The sequence below is a fragment of the Chrysochloris asiatica genome, unplaced genomic scaffold (genome assembly GCF_000296735.1).
Source record: "Chrysochloris asiatica unplaced genomic scaffold, ChrAsi1.0 scaffold00005, whole genome shotgun sequence".
NCBI lineage: Eukaryota > Metazoa > Chordata > Mammalia > Afrosoricida > Chrysochloridae > Chrysochloris > Chrysochloris asiatica.
In genome coordinates this window covers 41,136,093-41,152,322 of record NW_006408523.1, presented here as the reverse complement: position 1 = coordinate 41,152,322, position 16,230 = coordinate 41,136,093, and the positions used below count along the sequence as shown (strand labels likewise).

Below are 16,230 nucleotides of genomic sequence, written 5' to 3'. Positions count from 1 at the left end.
TTTCAGCAAGCAAGGTTGTATCATCTGCATATCACAGGTTGTTAATGAGTCTTCCTCCAATCCTGATGCCACGTTTTTCTTCATAGAACCAAGCTATGACAAAAGTTAGTATTCCTCAAATACTAATATGTGAATATGAATCAGTTGTTTCTTTTCAGACCAAGTTTCCCAATCCTTCTAACGAATTTGTTCTGTATGATTCTCTTACATCATAACCCATGATCTTGTACTTGAGTTGTATGGATCACATGACTCAATCAGTGTCAGAATCCCAAGGGCCCCTATCCTTATGGACCGTATGTATAGAGCCAAGTGCTATAAGATGACATTTGTATTTTATCCCAATTTTTCTTTTTATAAATTTCCCCTCTAGTATTCTTAAGTGGTAGAAATAAACAATGACTTTGTCTAAGATTAAGGAACTCTGGTAGCCTAGTGGTTACGAGTTGGACTGCTAACTCAAGGTCAGCAGTTCAAAATACCAGCCATTCTGCAGGAGAAAGATGAGGCTTTATGTTCCCATAAAGATTTACAGACTTGGAAGCCCTATATTCAGGCTGCTATGAGTCAGAACCGACTCCACAACACACAACCACCACCATCATGTCTAAAATTATATATGGATTCTTTTTATTTTTAATCGAATATTTGTTTATTTCCCATAATTATTTTGTAGCTTAAGATGTATATCTATAAGTTGTGTTTTTGAGTTATTTTTTTTTTCTTCTCCTATAGAGATCAGGACCTAGAAAAATTAATTAAAGTAAATTCCAATGTGTCTGAAAATGAGAATGGAAGGTAAGACTTATATAATTTGTTTTCTTTCTTGTAAATTCCACACATACTTGTATTAATTATATTTGTTGTTGCTAAGAGCCCTCAAGTTGGTTTCCGATTCATAGTGATCCTGTATATGGTTTACGAGGCTGTAAATATTTTCAGGAACAAAAAGCCTTGTTTTTCTCCCAAGGAACAGCTGTTGGGCTTGGGTCACTGGCCTTGTGGTTCACAGTCCATTGCTTATCCTACAGAGCCACCATTGCTGTCGTTATATGCCTTGGAGTTAGTTCCGACTCATAGCAACCCGTACAGGGTTTCCAAGGCTGTAAATCTTTATGGGAGCAGAAAGCCTCATCTTTCACCCATGGAACAGCTGGTAGTTTCAAATTGCTAACCTTGTGGTTCGCAGCCCAAGTCATAAACACTATGCTACCAGAACCCACCATACTCCCTATAAATTATATACTCTTGGAAACATTTTCTGAGAAGTTGAATTATAATATTTAACTACAAATACTAACCAAATACAAGGAATAATGGTATAGGGTACTTAGCAGCTAATATGGAAAAAATCCAAATAAACAATATTCTAATTCTGTTAGAATCTCTGATGCAGGATCTGCTGCTTTATTGCTTAGTGTAAAACGTATCATGTAAATTTAAATCACTGCACTTGCCTGGTGGAAATTTATTTTTAGTTGCTGTTGCTTGGTAGATTTTCAACAGTGTATAAAGAACTCTGGGAATATCTTCCTTGGATGCTTCACACTAAAAGAATGTACAACTTTATCACACCTACAAAACAGGACCTAATTTTGACATTTCTTTATATAATATAGTATAATAGCTTTTTAAAAAATCTGGTGAAGTCGAAAAGCTACAGGTTAATAACATTGTTTTTACTTTTGAAAAATGTTCCATGGTTATGTAAGGTGTTAGCATGAAGGGAAGCTGGATCGCTTTAAGTATTATCTTTGAAATTTTCTATTAATCTCAAATACTTCAAACTAAATGGTTTATTTATAAAACAAACAGACAAAAAATCTGTACCACTCTTAAAGCCTACATGAAAGGGAAAATCCTTCAAAGTTGTTCCATACTAGAAATTTATTTTCTAGTATTTGTTTTTTATTCACAATTTTAAGAATGAAATCTTTTATGAAGACTTTATCATAAATTTCATTATAAACACAACTAGGAATAGGTTGTTATAGTGGTTGTTAAGTGCTGTCGAGTCAGTTCCGACCCATAGTGACCAAGTATAGGGTTTCCAAAGAGCGACTGATGAGCTTGAATCACTGCTTGTAAATTATTTCCTCTCCTGTTTGCACACTTTGCAAACTGACAATATTTGATTTTACATTTCTGAGCACAAAGAAAATACATTGTAAACTCCTTGGTAGCCTCTGTCCTTTGAAGCTATCTGTTGGTTGAAGTTAGGCTTTGTAATCGCATAAAACAGATTTGATTCTTAGCAGGGTTTATTCCTGGAATGACATATTCTAATAATCATATGTCTCTAATCTTCTAATAATATTAATTCTACCTTTTCATTATTTAGTATACTTTTAACTCAGCTACTTGTTTTGTGAAAACATCTATCTGAAAACCAGAAGATAATTGCTGTATCCCAGAGATAATATGTCAACAAACATTTTCTTCTTTAAGAGCCACCAAGAATGAAAGAAGTAGCCTGTTGGAGAATGATAAAGCCTGATTAGGATCTAAGCTCCCATCTAGATGTTCATGTCTTTCCTATAATGGAGTTTACTAACACTAAGGAGGGATAGATGCTAACATTTTCACTATGCTTTCCTAAGAATTTTTTCTGCTTGGCAGGGAAAAGTATCTAGGCTTATACTTTGTTGCACATGGTGACATCTTTAGATTAGCAGAGATCTAGGTCAGAGTTCTCCTGCTGTCTTCAATTAAGAACAAAATGGGAAGTGGAATTTCTCAAAGCAACCTCTGGATCATTTTCGTTAAATGAATAATCTTTCAGATTTAATACACATGGGAAGCATTCTAAAGTGGCACCACTGGTTTGACAATGTTACAAGAACAAAATTCATACGATTTCCTCCCTTGATACAAAGGCATTCTTCCCTAGAGTTGGATTCCTGGTGTGGCGCTGTAGGATCAGCACTGGACTAGGATCGATAAGGCTGACAGTTCAAACCCAGCAGCTGCTCCTTGGAAACCGTGTACAGAGGCACTATGAGTCAGAACTGACTCGATGGCACCTAGCTAGCAACAACAACCACCCTAGACTTAGAGCATGTGACACATGACTGTAATCTTCACAGTTAGAGAGTGGTTCTGTGGAGGAAATAAAATAGTGTAAGTATTGTGTGTGTTTGCCTGTAGAAACCATGATAACTTGAATAGATCCTCTGTATGTAAAATAGTGTTAATTGAGTAAAAGTTTAATGATAAGAAAAAATTCGAAGTGGCCTCAATTTTCAGCTACAAATGTACGTGTTTGTTTTTTCAGACTAAATGGACAAGTCACTGTTTCCACCACTAAACAACTAAACAACAAACTGAAAGGAAGCACTGCCTATTCTTATGAAACCAGAAACAATAGCAGGTACTCTGGTTAATTACAAAACACAGGACAGCAGTACTCTCTTTACGTTTTTAAAAAAATACCCCAAATGCGACCTCACCCTTTTTTAAAAATGAAGAAGTAGTCAGTTTGATCAGGGTTGTTGTTGTTGTTGTTAAGTACCGTGGAGTCGGTTCTGATTCATATCAGGGGTTAAGCCGTACAAAAGGGTGACAAATCAACAAATTGGTCTTTTGTTACCATGTGACATCTGAAATGGAATGTATAAAATGTATTTTTTCCTAAAAAATTTACGTTTGGTAGAAATATTTTTCAAAGATAAATATTTTGCATTATCTTCTCCCCTCAAAAGAAAAAAATAGAGAATCATGCAGGTGGCAGTTGCATTTACTAAAAAGATAAAGGACTTTTTTTTTTTTATGTTTTATTGTGAGTTATGTGATAGTTTACATGGGAGAACATTAGTTTACATTCATCCTATCGTATATGGAATCATTGCCATGGTTACAATCCCCTCCATGCATCATCAACCAGCCAAAGGGTATACATCCTGAAAGCCTGCCCACCTGTCGTCAGCACACAGCCCCTCTCCCTCTCTGGGTCTAAAGTCCCCAGCTGCTCCATCTCTCCACGTCATCGTCTCTGCCTCCATCTCTGGTGTCACTGCTTCTCTGAATAGGGTCCCACTCTGTGCTCTTCTCCCTTGATGGTCCCAGGGACCTCCACTCCTAGACTGCAAAGTTAATCACTCCCCTCCTTGCTATAAAACATCTACCTTTACATTTCCAACCCTCACAATCAGTCCTGATAACAATTATTCACTATTGTATCACAAGAGACCTATCGGCATTTCATTTCATCAGCCCTCTGTTACTGGCAAATTGATCCTGACTCTTAGCAACCCTTAGAACAGTGTAGGACTGCCCCATAGTGCTCCCAAGGCTAGAAGCTGACTGCCAATCTTTCTCCTTTCAAGTGGATGGTGGATTAAAAGCATCAACAATAATCCTTCAATATTAGCAGCTGAACACTTTAACCACTGCACCACCAGGACTTCTTACACATTCTTGTTGTTATTGTCAAGTCGGTTCCGACTCATAGTGACCCTGCATAGGATTTTCAAGGAGCAGCTGGTGGGTTTGAACTTCCCACCTGTGATTCTATAGCACCAAACCTAGAGTCCATCTTTAGGTATATCCAAAAGGCTTCTGTAATCACATGTTGTCAGAACTATTAATAATGTCCACTTCTTGTTCAAGTTTTGTGAAAAAAGTCATGGTTTAGAAAAACGAAGGGGACCTCAGGGAAATAGACACTAAACCATATCAATTAAACAAATATTCCAAGTCATTCTTGTACTCTACAGCAGACTTCCTGAGTGACCAACTTTTATAGAAATACTCTGAAAGTAGATCAAGACAATGGAAATGAAGAACAAAATGAAAGATATGCAGAGTGGGTTAATACAATTTAACATTCATATTTCAAAAGCTGTAGAAGAAACATACATGCATTTGTGTGTGTGTGTGCTAAATTGGATGACAGCCTAATTGTTTTTCCTATTGTTGTAAGTAAACTTAACACATGAAGTAAAATGGTTTGTATTGCAGCTCCGGTGTTGGAACCAGACCTGCAGGATCAAAGGATACAGTCGTGTACACAAGGACATATGTGGAGAATAGGTATGGGCACTTTACTTCTGGGATTAGAGCACTGACCTTGGAAGCTAGAGATCATGAGTTCAAATCTGGTGGGGGCCTATGAATCTCTGGCCTCATTTTAGAGTCCTAGTGTGATGCTATAAAGAGCTCTGGCAGCGTAGTGGTTATGAATTGGGCTGCGAACCGCAAGGTCAGCAGTTTGAAACTACCAGCTGCTCCATGGGAGAAAGATGAGGCTTTCTTCTTAAAGATTTACAGCCTCGGAAACCCTGTTCAGGGTCTCTATGGGTCGGAACCAACTCGACAGCACTCAACAACAGCAACAACAGTGTGATGCTATAGGACAGCAGCTCAAACATACCAGCCACTTCCCAGAAACACTTTACAGCAGCTCTATGAGTCAAAACCCACTCGGCGACACTTAACAACAACAACACTGCAAATATTTTTATAATTTTGAAATGACTTATGTTTAAAAAGAAATGCTATCATTTTTAGGTATGCTTCTTACAAATTGAAGACAATTTAAGGGTATATTGAGTCCTGCATATGTAATTCTTTATAATGTTTCCAATATTAAGTTGTTGTTGGTAAGTACTGTTGAGTTGGTTCCGATCCATAGATACCCTGTATAGGGTTTCCAAGGAGCAGCTGGTGAGCTTGAACTTCTGACCTTGCGGTTCAAATTGACTTTGTAGTCCAGTGCATTAACCCACAGCGCCATACTAAATAATCAAGTAAATAATATTTTAGCATAACATATCTATGTGTAATAGGATTTTTGTTGTTAGGTACTGTTGAGTAGTAGCCAACACAGAGAAATCCCATGTGACTGAATAAAGCTGTTCCATAGGGTTTTCTAGGCTTTAATCTTTACAGAAGCCGATTGACAGGTCTTTCTTTCAAGAAGCTCCTGGCTGGATTTGAACCACCAACTTTCTGGTTAGTAGATAACCATTTAACTGTTTGTGCCACCAGGGCCATTAAAAAATTCTCACATAAACATGTTGTTGTTGTTAAGTGCCATCAAGTTAAATCCAACTCATAGAGACCCTTTATAGGGTTTCCTAGGAGCCATAGAATCCTTAAATATTGCAAATCAAGTCTTGAATTTTTTTCTTCGTTTTTTTTTTTTTTTTTTTTCCAGCTTGAGACATGATGAAAATATTCTGCCCTTTGTGTTTTCTAACTTCATGTCTTTGAACATTTCTTTATAATACTTGACTTTGTCTTCTCAAGTTACCCTTTGAAACTTTCTATTCAGTTATTTTACCTCTCCATTTCTTCCGTTCTCTTTGGCTTCTCTACAATCAAGAGAAAGTTTTGGAATCTCTTCTGACATCTAATTTGGTCTTTTCTTTCTTTCCTGTTGTTTTAGTGACTTTTTGCTTTCTTCATGTATGATGTTCTCGATGTCATTCCACAATTCTTCTGCTCTTCAGTCATTAGTATCTGATCTCTAAACTCAGGTGGGATATATTCAAGGTCATATTTTGACTTTTCTAGTTTTGTTTTAATTTTCTTCCATTACAACCTGAATTTGCTTAGGAAAAATATTTTGTAATTGATGGTCTGTTCTACAATCTGTGCCTGGCCTTGTTTTGGTTGATGATATTGAGCTTTTCCACCTACAATCTCTTCTCACCTATGTGGTCAATTTGATTCCTGTGTATTCCACCTTGTCAGGTACATGGCTATGGTCACCTTCTATATTGTTTCAAAAGGAATTTTCCGTGAATAAGGTGTTGGCCTTTCAAAATTGTATCATGTGATCTCTTGCATCATTTGTATCATCTAGGCCATGTTTTCCAACTACTCATCCTTCCTCTTTGTTTCCAACTTTCACATTCTAATCACCAGTAATTATCAATGCCTCTTTTTGCATGTTTGGTCAGTTTCAGACTCAAGAAGTTGGTAGCAGTTTTCAATTTCATCATTACTGGCTTTAGTGGTTGATGTGTAAATTTGAATTATAGTGTATTAACTGGTCTTCTGTGTAGGCATATGAATAACATCCTATCATAGACAGCATTGCACTTTAAGATAGATCTTGAAAAGAAAAGTTTTTTTTGACAATGAATGTGACTTCATTCCTTTTCAATCTGTCGTTCCTGGTACAGTAAGCCAAGTGACTGTCTGGTTTTAAAATGCCAGTACTGGTCTATTTCAGCTCACTTAAGCCTAAGAGCTCACTTTATATGTTCCATTTCATTTTTGACAGCTTCTCATTTTCCTAGATTCATACTTTGTACATTCCATGTTCTGTTTAGTAATTGATATTTATAGCTATTTCTCCTCATTTTAAGTTGTGCCCTATCATCAAAAGAAGGTCCTGAAAGTTTTGCTTCATTCATGTCTTTAAGGTTAACTTCCTTTGAGGAGGTAGCTCTTCACCAGTCGTATTCTGAATGCCTTCCAACCCGAGGGTCCCATCTTCAGGCACTGTATCTAAAAATATTCCACTACTATTCATATTCAGTGCTTACACAATCATCACCAGTGTGCCTCTCTGTCTTCCTACACTGTTTTAGTCTGGAAACTTTGCTGAAATCTGTCCACCATAGGTGACGCTGCTGATATTTAAATTACTGGTGGCATAGCTTATAGTATCACAGCAATACACAAGCCACCACAGTATGGCCAACTGACAAATGAGTGATAGATGTTTTCATAGGTATATATATATATATATACTAATACTGGAGAAAATAGCCCAATTCTCATCATATATATATATGTATGTATAAATATATATATATATTTTTTTCTTTTCTTTTCTTTTTTTCTTCCCCTAGTAAATCACCAAAGGATGTGCCTCCAGAAAATGTCTCTGGAAAATACATTCAAACTGTTTATTCTACTTCTGATAGGTGAGTATGCATTTATGGTTCATATATAGAAGTGTATATTTTTACTGTCCTTTGCACTTGGAAGTAACAGTCCTGATGATGATTGTTATGAATGTAAATGGAGCAAAGTATAACTCACTATAACTTTTGCATCTAGAAATTAGTTTCTTGTTTGTTTTGTGGCTGTTGTTGCTCCTTGGTTTTTGTGCCTTTGATTTTAAAAGACCTTCCTGTGCTTTAAAGCAACCTCCCAGACCAGCCCCTCAGGTTTCTGTAGTTCCCAGGAGTCTCTAGAAATGCCATATTATTAGCATATAGACTTCACTGCATCTCTTAACTGACTTCAGCCTTCCTTCCTTGCGGTTCTCCAAAGCCAGCTCACCTTACAAACAGCTGTTTGGATATACTGCTACCCACTCTCAGCCCAAGCTCAATTCCCAGGAGTGGGGTTACAGATGAGTAACGATTTAGTGCTGGTGAACTGGCCCCACTCCAGGCTTTTGATGTAAATGATCCTTTGTTTACCATTTAATGTTCAGTGGGGCACATAGGTGGCACTCATGAGAGTGCGGCCTGCCACTTTCCAGTGGAGAAAATGAAAATATCCAATTAACATCATATTTGGAAACCAGAAGTCCTGAAAGTACCCAGTATTCCATTGATGGTGTTTCTCTGTAGCAAGGGCTAGAAACGTGGCCCCTTGAGGGTAAGGTCATGCTTTATTTTTATGTGTAGCCTCAACTTCTAATGCAGTAGTTAGCACCTAATGGGTGTCAATGAATGAGTTTCAGAAAAAAATGAGCATATGCCCCATTTGCTAAGAAAAACATGGACCAGTCGTCAGAGGTATAGCCTATGTCTGTCACTTTTTAAAGGTCTTGCCCATTGCCAGTGATTTATGGTGGCTTGACTTGAAGTCCTAAGTCTTTGGGGAGTAAAATCATCTATACAAATAGTAGAATTACAAATACTGCCTAGATAACAAAAAGAGCTAGGTTAGATATAATGTTTTGAAAAGAACTTTGATTCACAGTACAGTCTTGTCAAGAAATAAACAACTCAGAGTACCATCACTAGATTGCTATGCAGGGTTAATAGCGCATCTTAAAGTTGGGCAGCCCATCATTTACCCAGTCAATAAATGTTCTGGCTAGTTAGGATTTTAAAAGTGCTTTTATACATAGGTATGACGAACTTTTGGACAACATTTTGGGCTGTTTTACACATATAACTTTGTTAAATAGTTGCAAGATAATCACAAGATTACAAGACCCATAATGTCCTGGAAACAGGATATGTTCATTAGCCTTAAAAGGAGGATGTGTTTCTTAATCTTGAAAACAGAATGTGTTTATTAACAATTTTTTTCTGGAATAATATATTTCAGTAAAAGTTAATGAATAATGAGACCAGCCTCTCTGATCCCAGTGGGCCTAGCCACATAGCTATTTTAAAAGTTTAGTTTCTAGCACAGCTAAACTATTATTTATCTGTTGGACCGTATAGATTTTTAACAATATTTGATTAGATGATCTTTAGTGCCATGAGTAAGAGAATCATTCATGCTTTCATAATGTAAAAATTATAATTTTTCAAACAATATTCAGAGCTTTTCCTGGACTGGTATTTTCATTCTTAAAGAGGAAAACAGGGAAGGCGTTAGGGTGTGGGGCATCTAAAGAAAAAAAAAAAAAAAGGAAATAGTCCTCTTAAAGTCTTTCTATTAAGATGTATTTCAGTCCTAATTTGAAGGTGGGTCTTAGTCATTAGAGAAAAAGCTAATCGTCTGTAAGTCCAATCATCCCAGGTATTGATTATTGTCTAAAATTGGCTATGCCATCATAGGTCTTCTCTAAGCACGCCAATTCTACTGACTGCAGGATAGAAACCTTTGTGCACTGTTTACTGTCAGGATCTGCTCCTGCTGAATATTGACTAAAGCCCAGTCAAGTGAAATGCCTTTGTTTTGTGGAATCTTTGTACTTCCTGATCGCTCTGCTTGGAATCCCTCCATCATACCCCACCCCACCTATCTGCTCTCTCCGCCTGGAGAGCTCCCACTTTTTCAGGATTTAACTCATATGACACTTTTTCTGAGAAACCGTTCCTGACTTCACCCCTGGGTTGTTTGTGCTCTGGCTGTGTTCTTCTAATTCTTTCCACTTTACTTACATTATAGTGGAGTCACTGCATCACACAGCGGTCTCCTTCAGTGAAGAGAAAGTTTCTCAACCACCTTACTCTTCTCTGTATTCTCAGCTCCTCATCCAGACCCTATGGGATAACGGAATGAGTGACATAGAGCACTTGTTTTCTATCTTGAATTGCTAACAATTTTAAAGGGAAAGCTGGACCCTTGTACAAGTGTGTTGATATATCTGTATGTATATGTTGTTGTTGTTGTTAAGTACCACGGAGTCGGTTCAGACTCATAGGTGACCCTGTACAGGGTTTCTGAGGCTGTAAATCTTTGTGGATGCAGAAAGCCGCATCTTTCTCCCGCAGAACAGCTGGTAGTTTCGACCTTGAGGTTAGCAGCCTGATTCGTAACCACTACGCTACCAGAGCTCCTTGTATGTATATGAGGAACCCATTATAAAATATTTGCCAGGAATCTATAAGAAAGTAGCTATAATTTACTGAAAGCAGGAAATATTTGTATTCATAAAAGTTAGAAAGATGTTACTAGAAACACTAAAAGGCTAAAATCAAATAAAGTTTATGTATTCTCATTCATTTTCTTCCATTTCTGAGTCCTTCCAGCTTATCTCCTTCCCAGTTGCTATATTAAAATTATGGCTCCTGGCCATGACTAGTTTATTTCAGTGAAGTGATCCCAATAACCCTTGTAGCAGGTCCTGAGGCAGTACTCAGACCTCTGGAGCTGTTGTTGTTGTTAAGTGTTGTTGAGTCTGTTCCAAATCACAGCAACCCTGTGCAGGTTTCCATGGAGCAGCTGGTGTGTTTGAACCACCAACCTTGTGGTTCACAGTCCAATGCTTATCCTGCAGTGCTATACCATGAGTCCAGAACTCTACAGCTAGGTCATCTATAGACACATTCTGGCTCTGCTGCTTACTCAGAGACCAAACTCCAAACTCACTGCCACTGAGTCAATTCCAACTCCTAGAAACCCTATAGGAAAAAGTAGAATTGCTACTTAGAGTTTCCAAGGCTTTAAATCTTTAGTAGAGTAGATCTCTTCATCTTTTTCCCTCAGAGTGGCTGGTGGGTCTGAACCACCGACCTGGTGGTTATCCTACAGCACTACACCAGAAAGCCATCCTGATTACTATTTTTAGTTTGTCACCTCATGATGTATTCTACTTTACAAATGAGAGGGCCACAATGTTAAAGCCCCAAACCTAGAAAATACTACAAAGTACTATATAAGACTTAATCCAGAAATCTTCCAAAAGGAAGACAATCCAACATCTATTGGTCTTTCTTAAGGCTCTCATGTGACTAAGATATTGTGGATTCTGATGACCACAGCCACACTTTATTACTAAACATTTTTTCCAATATAAATTTTAAAAGGAAACTCTTTTCCTACCATCAAATTTTTGGCCTAGGTTTATTTCTTTAGAAAACACACATTTTTTTCACAAATAACTCAATATTCTAAGTCTTACCATGATACAAAGGAAGTTATGAGTAGGGTTTGGGTGACTATAAAGCCTAGAGCCTAGAATCTTGCAGATCCATCATCTGTGAATTTAATGACGTACTCTTGAATGGATTTCTATTTTTGATGTATTGAATGTTTTGAGAATTAAAAATTTATATTAATACTCAGTATAATTTTTTCATGTAATCTGTAAAATGATATATGTAAATTAATAATTAAAACCCCTTCTAGCTTCAAGGGATACTTCTTACTTAGTTCAATTACAAAACTGTGAACATCTTTCTGCTGCCCAGATGCACTCTTGATTGCTGATGAATTAATAATGTGAGACTTTCCCAGATGTTAATTTTTTGACATCATTTTGAGATAGCGAGGGAAAAAAAAATCAATCTTATTATTAGAATAAGTAAACCCCCAACGTTTCTTGATTTTGTGCAATTTCTCAGAGTATCATCAAATCTAGCATCATTTCCATATGATTTTATGAGAAATATATCTGTCTTTTGTGCAATGGCAGATTTATTTTTTAATTGCTTATGTCTCTATAGGTCTGTCATTGAGAGAGATATGTGCACTTATTGCCGAAAACCCTTGGGTATAGAAACAAAAATGATTTTAGATGAATTACAAATTTGCTGCCACTCCACTTGTTTTAAGGTAAGTGTGTGCTTATTTTGTTTCAATATAAAATTGTATAATGACTGGAATAAAAATAATTATTTAATGAATGCATAAAATGAACTTACAGCTTTCAGAAACATTATCATCCTCATTAATAATGTGCTGCTTAAATATTTCTTGGAGTTATTCAGTCTAAACCTTAGAGGCTTGTTAATTACTACCTTGGCTTTAGTAATAGGATTGAATACTAACACATTCTTTCCTTCTGGTTCTAATGATTTAAATCTGAAAAAAAAATAAACATTTGTCCTCTTTTCTTTATAAAATATTTTTTGGTAAAATTTTGATAAAATATTTATTACATAAAATAAACAATTAAATCCAAAAAGGAAAAGAAATTGTTGAGCAGACAGCTAGCAGATTTTTATATCATGAAATTACATAGTATTTATAAGCTTAGCAATAGTTGAAATTCAGTTTCTGCTGTTGAGAGTATGAATAATTGCACCTACTCCTCACTTATCGACTATATTGTTATCCAACATTTTGCATTTTGACAAGAGAAAGCATCTATTATCCAACTATTCTGTGTAGTAACAATGAATGTCCGGCAGTGACAAATGCCGAGGTGTGAGGTGAGAGTAATGCTGGCTGTGGTGACTAGAGTTATGTGCTAACTTGACTGGGCCATGGCTTTCATTGGTTTGGAAGTTATGTAATGATGAATTCGCAGCTTTGTAATGATGTGGTCATACTCCATTTCGTGATCTGATAGGGTCATAGTTTATTTTTGTCTAATGCTGATTTTCTCATAATGATTGGGTCTTTGGAACCTAACCATGCTGACAAATGAGGAGTGGGTGTATAATACTGGATTATATATAATAATAGGTTATTGTTGTTGGGACCATCCAGGTGATTTCAGTCCATGGTTACCTCTTGTGACACAGTAGTACTTTAGGCTGTGATCTCTTCTAGGCTATAACTTTTATGGGATCAGATTACAGATCTTTCTTCTTTAAAGACACTATTGTTGTTGTTAAGTGCCATTGAATTGGTTTTGACTCATAGTGACTCAGTATAGGGTTTCCAAGGAGTGGCTGGTATGTTTGAACCATGGACCTTGCAGTTAGTTGTACAGTGTAGTAGTACCTTGTGCAACTAGGGCTCCTTCAGAAATCGTGCATTAGTAGAGAGTTTCACAGTCTGTACTTTCATATGCAATTTCTTTAAGCTCTCACAATAACATCATAGTTTTTGATGTGACTGAATGGGACAAGATTTCTAGTTTAGGCTTTGTCACTAACTATGGCTGTATAACCCTGAACAATCATCTAAGAAAACTATGCCTCAGTTTCCTTACATATATTGTGAGGAAATAGACTATATCAGAGGTTCTCAACAGTGTCATCATTTGAGAGAATTAGAACAAAAGATAATGCATGGGACCTTCCCCAGATTAATTAAATCAAGAATCTTAGAGATTAGTTCGACATGCTCCTATTTTTTAAAGCTCTATGTTATTGTTAGCAAGTTCAAGTTGAAGCTGAAGAAAATTAAAACAAGTACATGAGAGCCAAAGTACAACTTAGAAACCATCACACCTGAACTTAGAAACCATCACAAGAATAGTGTTGCTGCATTGAATACTAATGACTGAAGACTGGATGAGCTATGGGATGACATCAAAGACATCATACATGAAGAAACCAGATCATTAAAATACAAGAATGAAAGAAAAGACCAAAATGGATGCCAGAAGAGCAAATTATCTATGAAGCTGGACTATCTGAGAAGAGCACAACATTAGAATTGAAGGAAAATTCATTAGCAACCTGGAATATGCAGATGATATATATTATTTGCTGAAAGTGAAGAGGACTTAGAGCACTTACTGATGAAGATCAAAGATTACAGCCTTCACTATGGACTATGCTTCAACATCATGAGAACAAAAAGACTCACAATGGAACCAATAAACAACATCAGGATAAACGGAGACAAGATTGAAGGTGTCAACTATTTCTTTTCAGCAGTAGTCAAAAAAATCAAACAATGTAGCAGATTAGGTGAATCTGCTGCAAAAAGTCTCTTTAGAGTGTTAAGAAGCAAAAGATGTCATTTTGAAGACTAAGATGCACCTGACTCAAGCCATGATCTTTCCAGTTGTCTATTAAGATGGACAATAACTAAGAAAGACTAACAAAGAATTTATGCTTTTGAATTTTGGGGTTGATGAAGAACATTAACTATACCATGGGATGCCAGAAGAATGAACAAATCTGTCTTGGAAAAAGTAAAGCCAGAATTCTCGTTAGAAGCAAGGATGGTGGGACTTTGTCTCACATTCTTTGGATGTGTTATCAGTTGGGACTGGTCCATGAGGAAGAGCATCATGAGTGATAAAGTAGAGAGTCAGTGAAAAAGAGGATGACCCTTAACAAGATGGATTGATATGTTGTTGTTAAGTGCCATCAAGTTGATTCCAACCTGTAGCGACCCTGTATAGGGTTTACAAGGAGCAGCTGGTGAGCTTGAACTATCGCCCTTGCAGTTCAGATGACTTTGCAGTCTGATGCATTAGCCTACACCGGTTGCTGCAAAATGAACTTAAACACAGCAATGATTGTGAAGATGACTCAAGACTGTGTAAGGTTTCATTCTGTTGGGCATGGGTACATATTGTTGTTAGGTATCATGCAGTCAATGTTTTACTCATAGTGGCCCCATGTGACAGTGTACAATGGCCCCATAGGGTTATCTAGACTGTAATCTTTATGGAGGAATGCTGGTGTGGTGCTGTAAGATAAGCACTGGACCGAAAGATCAGTTTTAACTACAAGGTCAGTGGTTCAAACCCACCAGCTGCTCCCCAGAAACCCTACACAGAGTTACTATGAGTCAGAACTGACTTGATGGCACTTAATAACAATAGCAATCTTTGTAGAAGCAGATCAGTAGGTGCTGCTAAGTGGATTTGAACTGCCAACCTTACTGTTAGCAGTTGGGTACTTAACCATTGTGTCACCAGATCTCCTTAAAAGTTCTATAAGTAAGTCTAATGTGCAGCCAGTTTGAGAACCAGTTGATTAGATCGATGGGTCTTTTCTAGTTCTAACATTCTAAGATCTATTCCAATTACCCAACTCACTCAAATATATGTAACATTTTGTCACCTGATTGCTTCTTTTCCAATTAACTTCAAACAGTAACAAATAGCAATAAAAAATATGATTCCTCATTTTGGGCACCCAAATTAAATTTTAAATGGAATTTACAAATATAAGCATAAAGAATTGCATATGTTGATACATATTATATCATATAGAATTATATTACATATCTTTTACAAATAATATAAACATTTATGAATGTAGAATTCAATATTAAAATGTAGCCTGAAGATTGAATTGCTAATTTATGAAAAAATGAAATTACTCTCTTTTCATTACTAAAATTCTCAATTAAACAAAACTTAAATTTATAGCTCTATATTTAAAATTATTAAGCAGACCCAGAAATTCCACTCCTGAAAGACTTGAAAGCAGGAACTGGAGCAGACATTTGTATCCCAATGTTCATTGTGGCATTATTCCAATATCCAAAATGTGGAAGCAACCCAAGTGTCCATCAACAGATGTGTGGCACATAGGTATAATGAAATATTACTCAGCCATAAAGAGTAATGTCATTCTGATGTCATGATATGGATGAACCCCAGAAACATTGTGCTTAATGAAATAAATCAGGCAAATATTGTATGATGTCATTTATTTGAAATGGCAAGAATAATCACAGGCATATAGAGAGCAAAGATTATTAGTGGTAATCAAGGGGGAGTCCTGGGTTAATGCGCTGGACTGCAAGATCAGCTTGAACTACAAGGTAACAGAACAACAAAGGTAGGTGGGTGGAGGAAAGAGAGCGTTTACAGTTAAGGAGCCCAAGTTTCTGTAAAGGATGATGACAAAGCTTGGAAAGGCATAATACTGATGATTGTACAACATAGTGAATGAAATTTATGTACAAGCAAAGATGGTGAAAATAGGAAGATTTTGGCTGTATGTATCTTACTACAATAAAACGCAGACATATTATGTAGAAAATGTTTCAGACAAG

The 16,230-nt window shown here is 36.6% G+C and overlaps 1 protein-coding gene across 1 annotated transcript in view; it reads left to right on the top strand.

Moving 5' to 3' along the window:
* The window catches only part of SCEL (sciellin), a 155,709-nt gene that overhangs the window by 98,770 nt on the left and 40,709 nt on the right, over nt 1-16,230 (top strand). Inside the window, 5 exon segments of the mRNA XM_006832069.1 lie at nt 736-798; nt 3,275-3,370; nt 4,960-5,031; nt 7,806-7,880; nt 12,039-12,147. Of these exon segments, the coding sequence (XP_006832132.1) occupies nt 736-798; nt 3,275-3,370; nt 4,960-5,031; nt 7,806-7,880; nt 12,039-12,147 (415 nt within the window).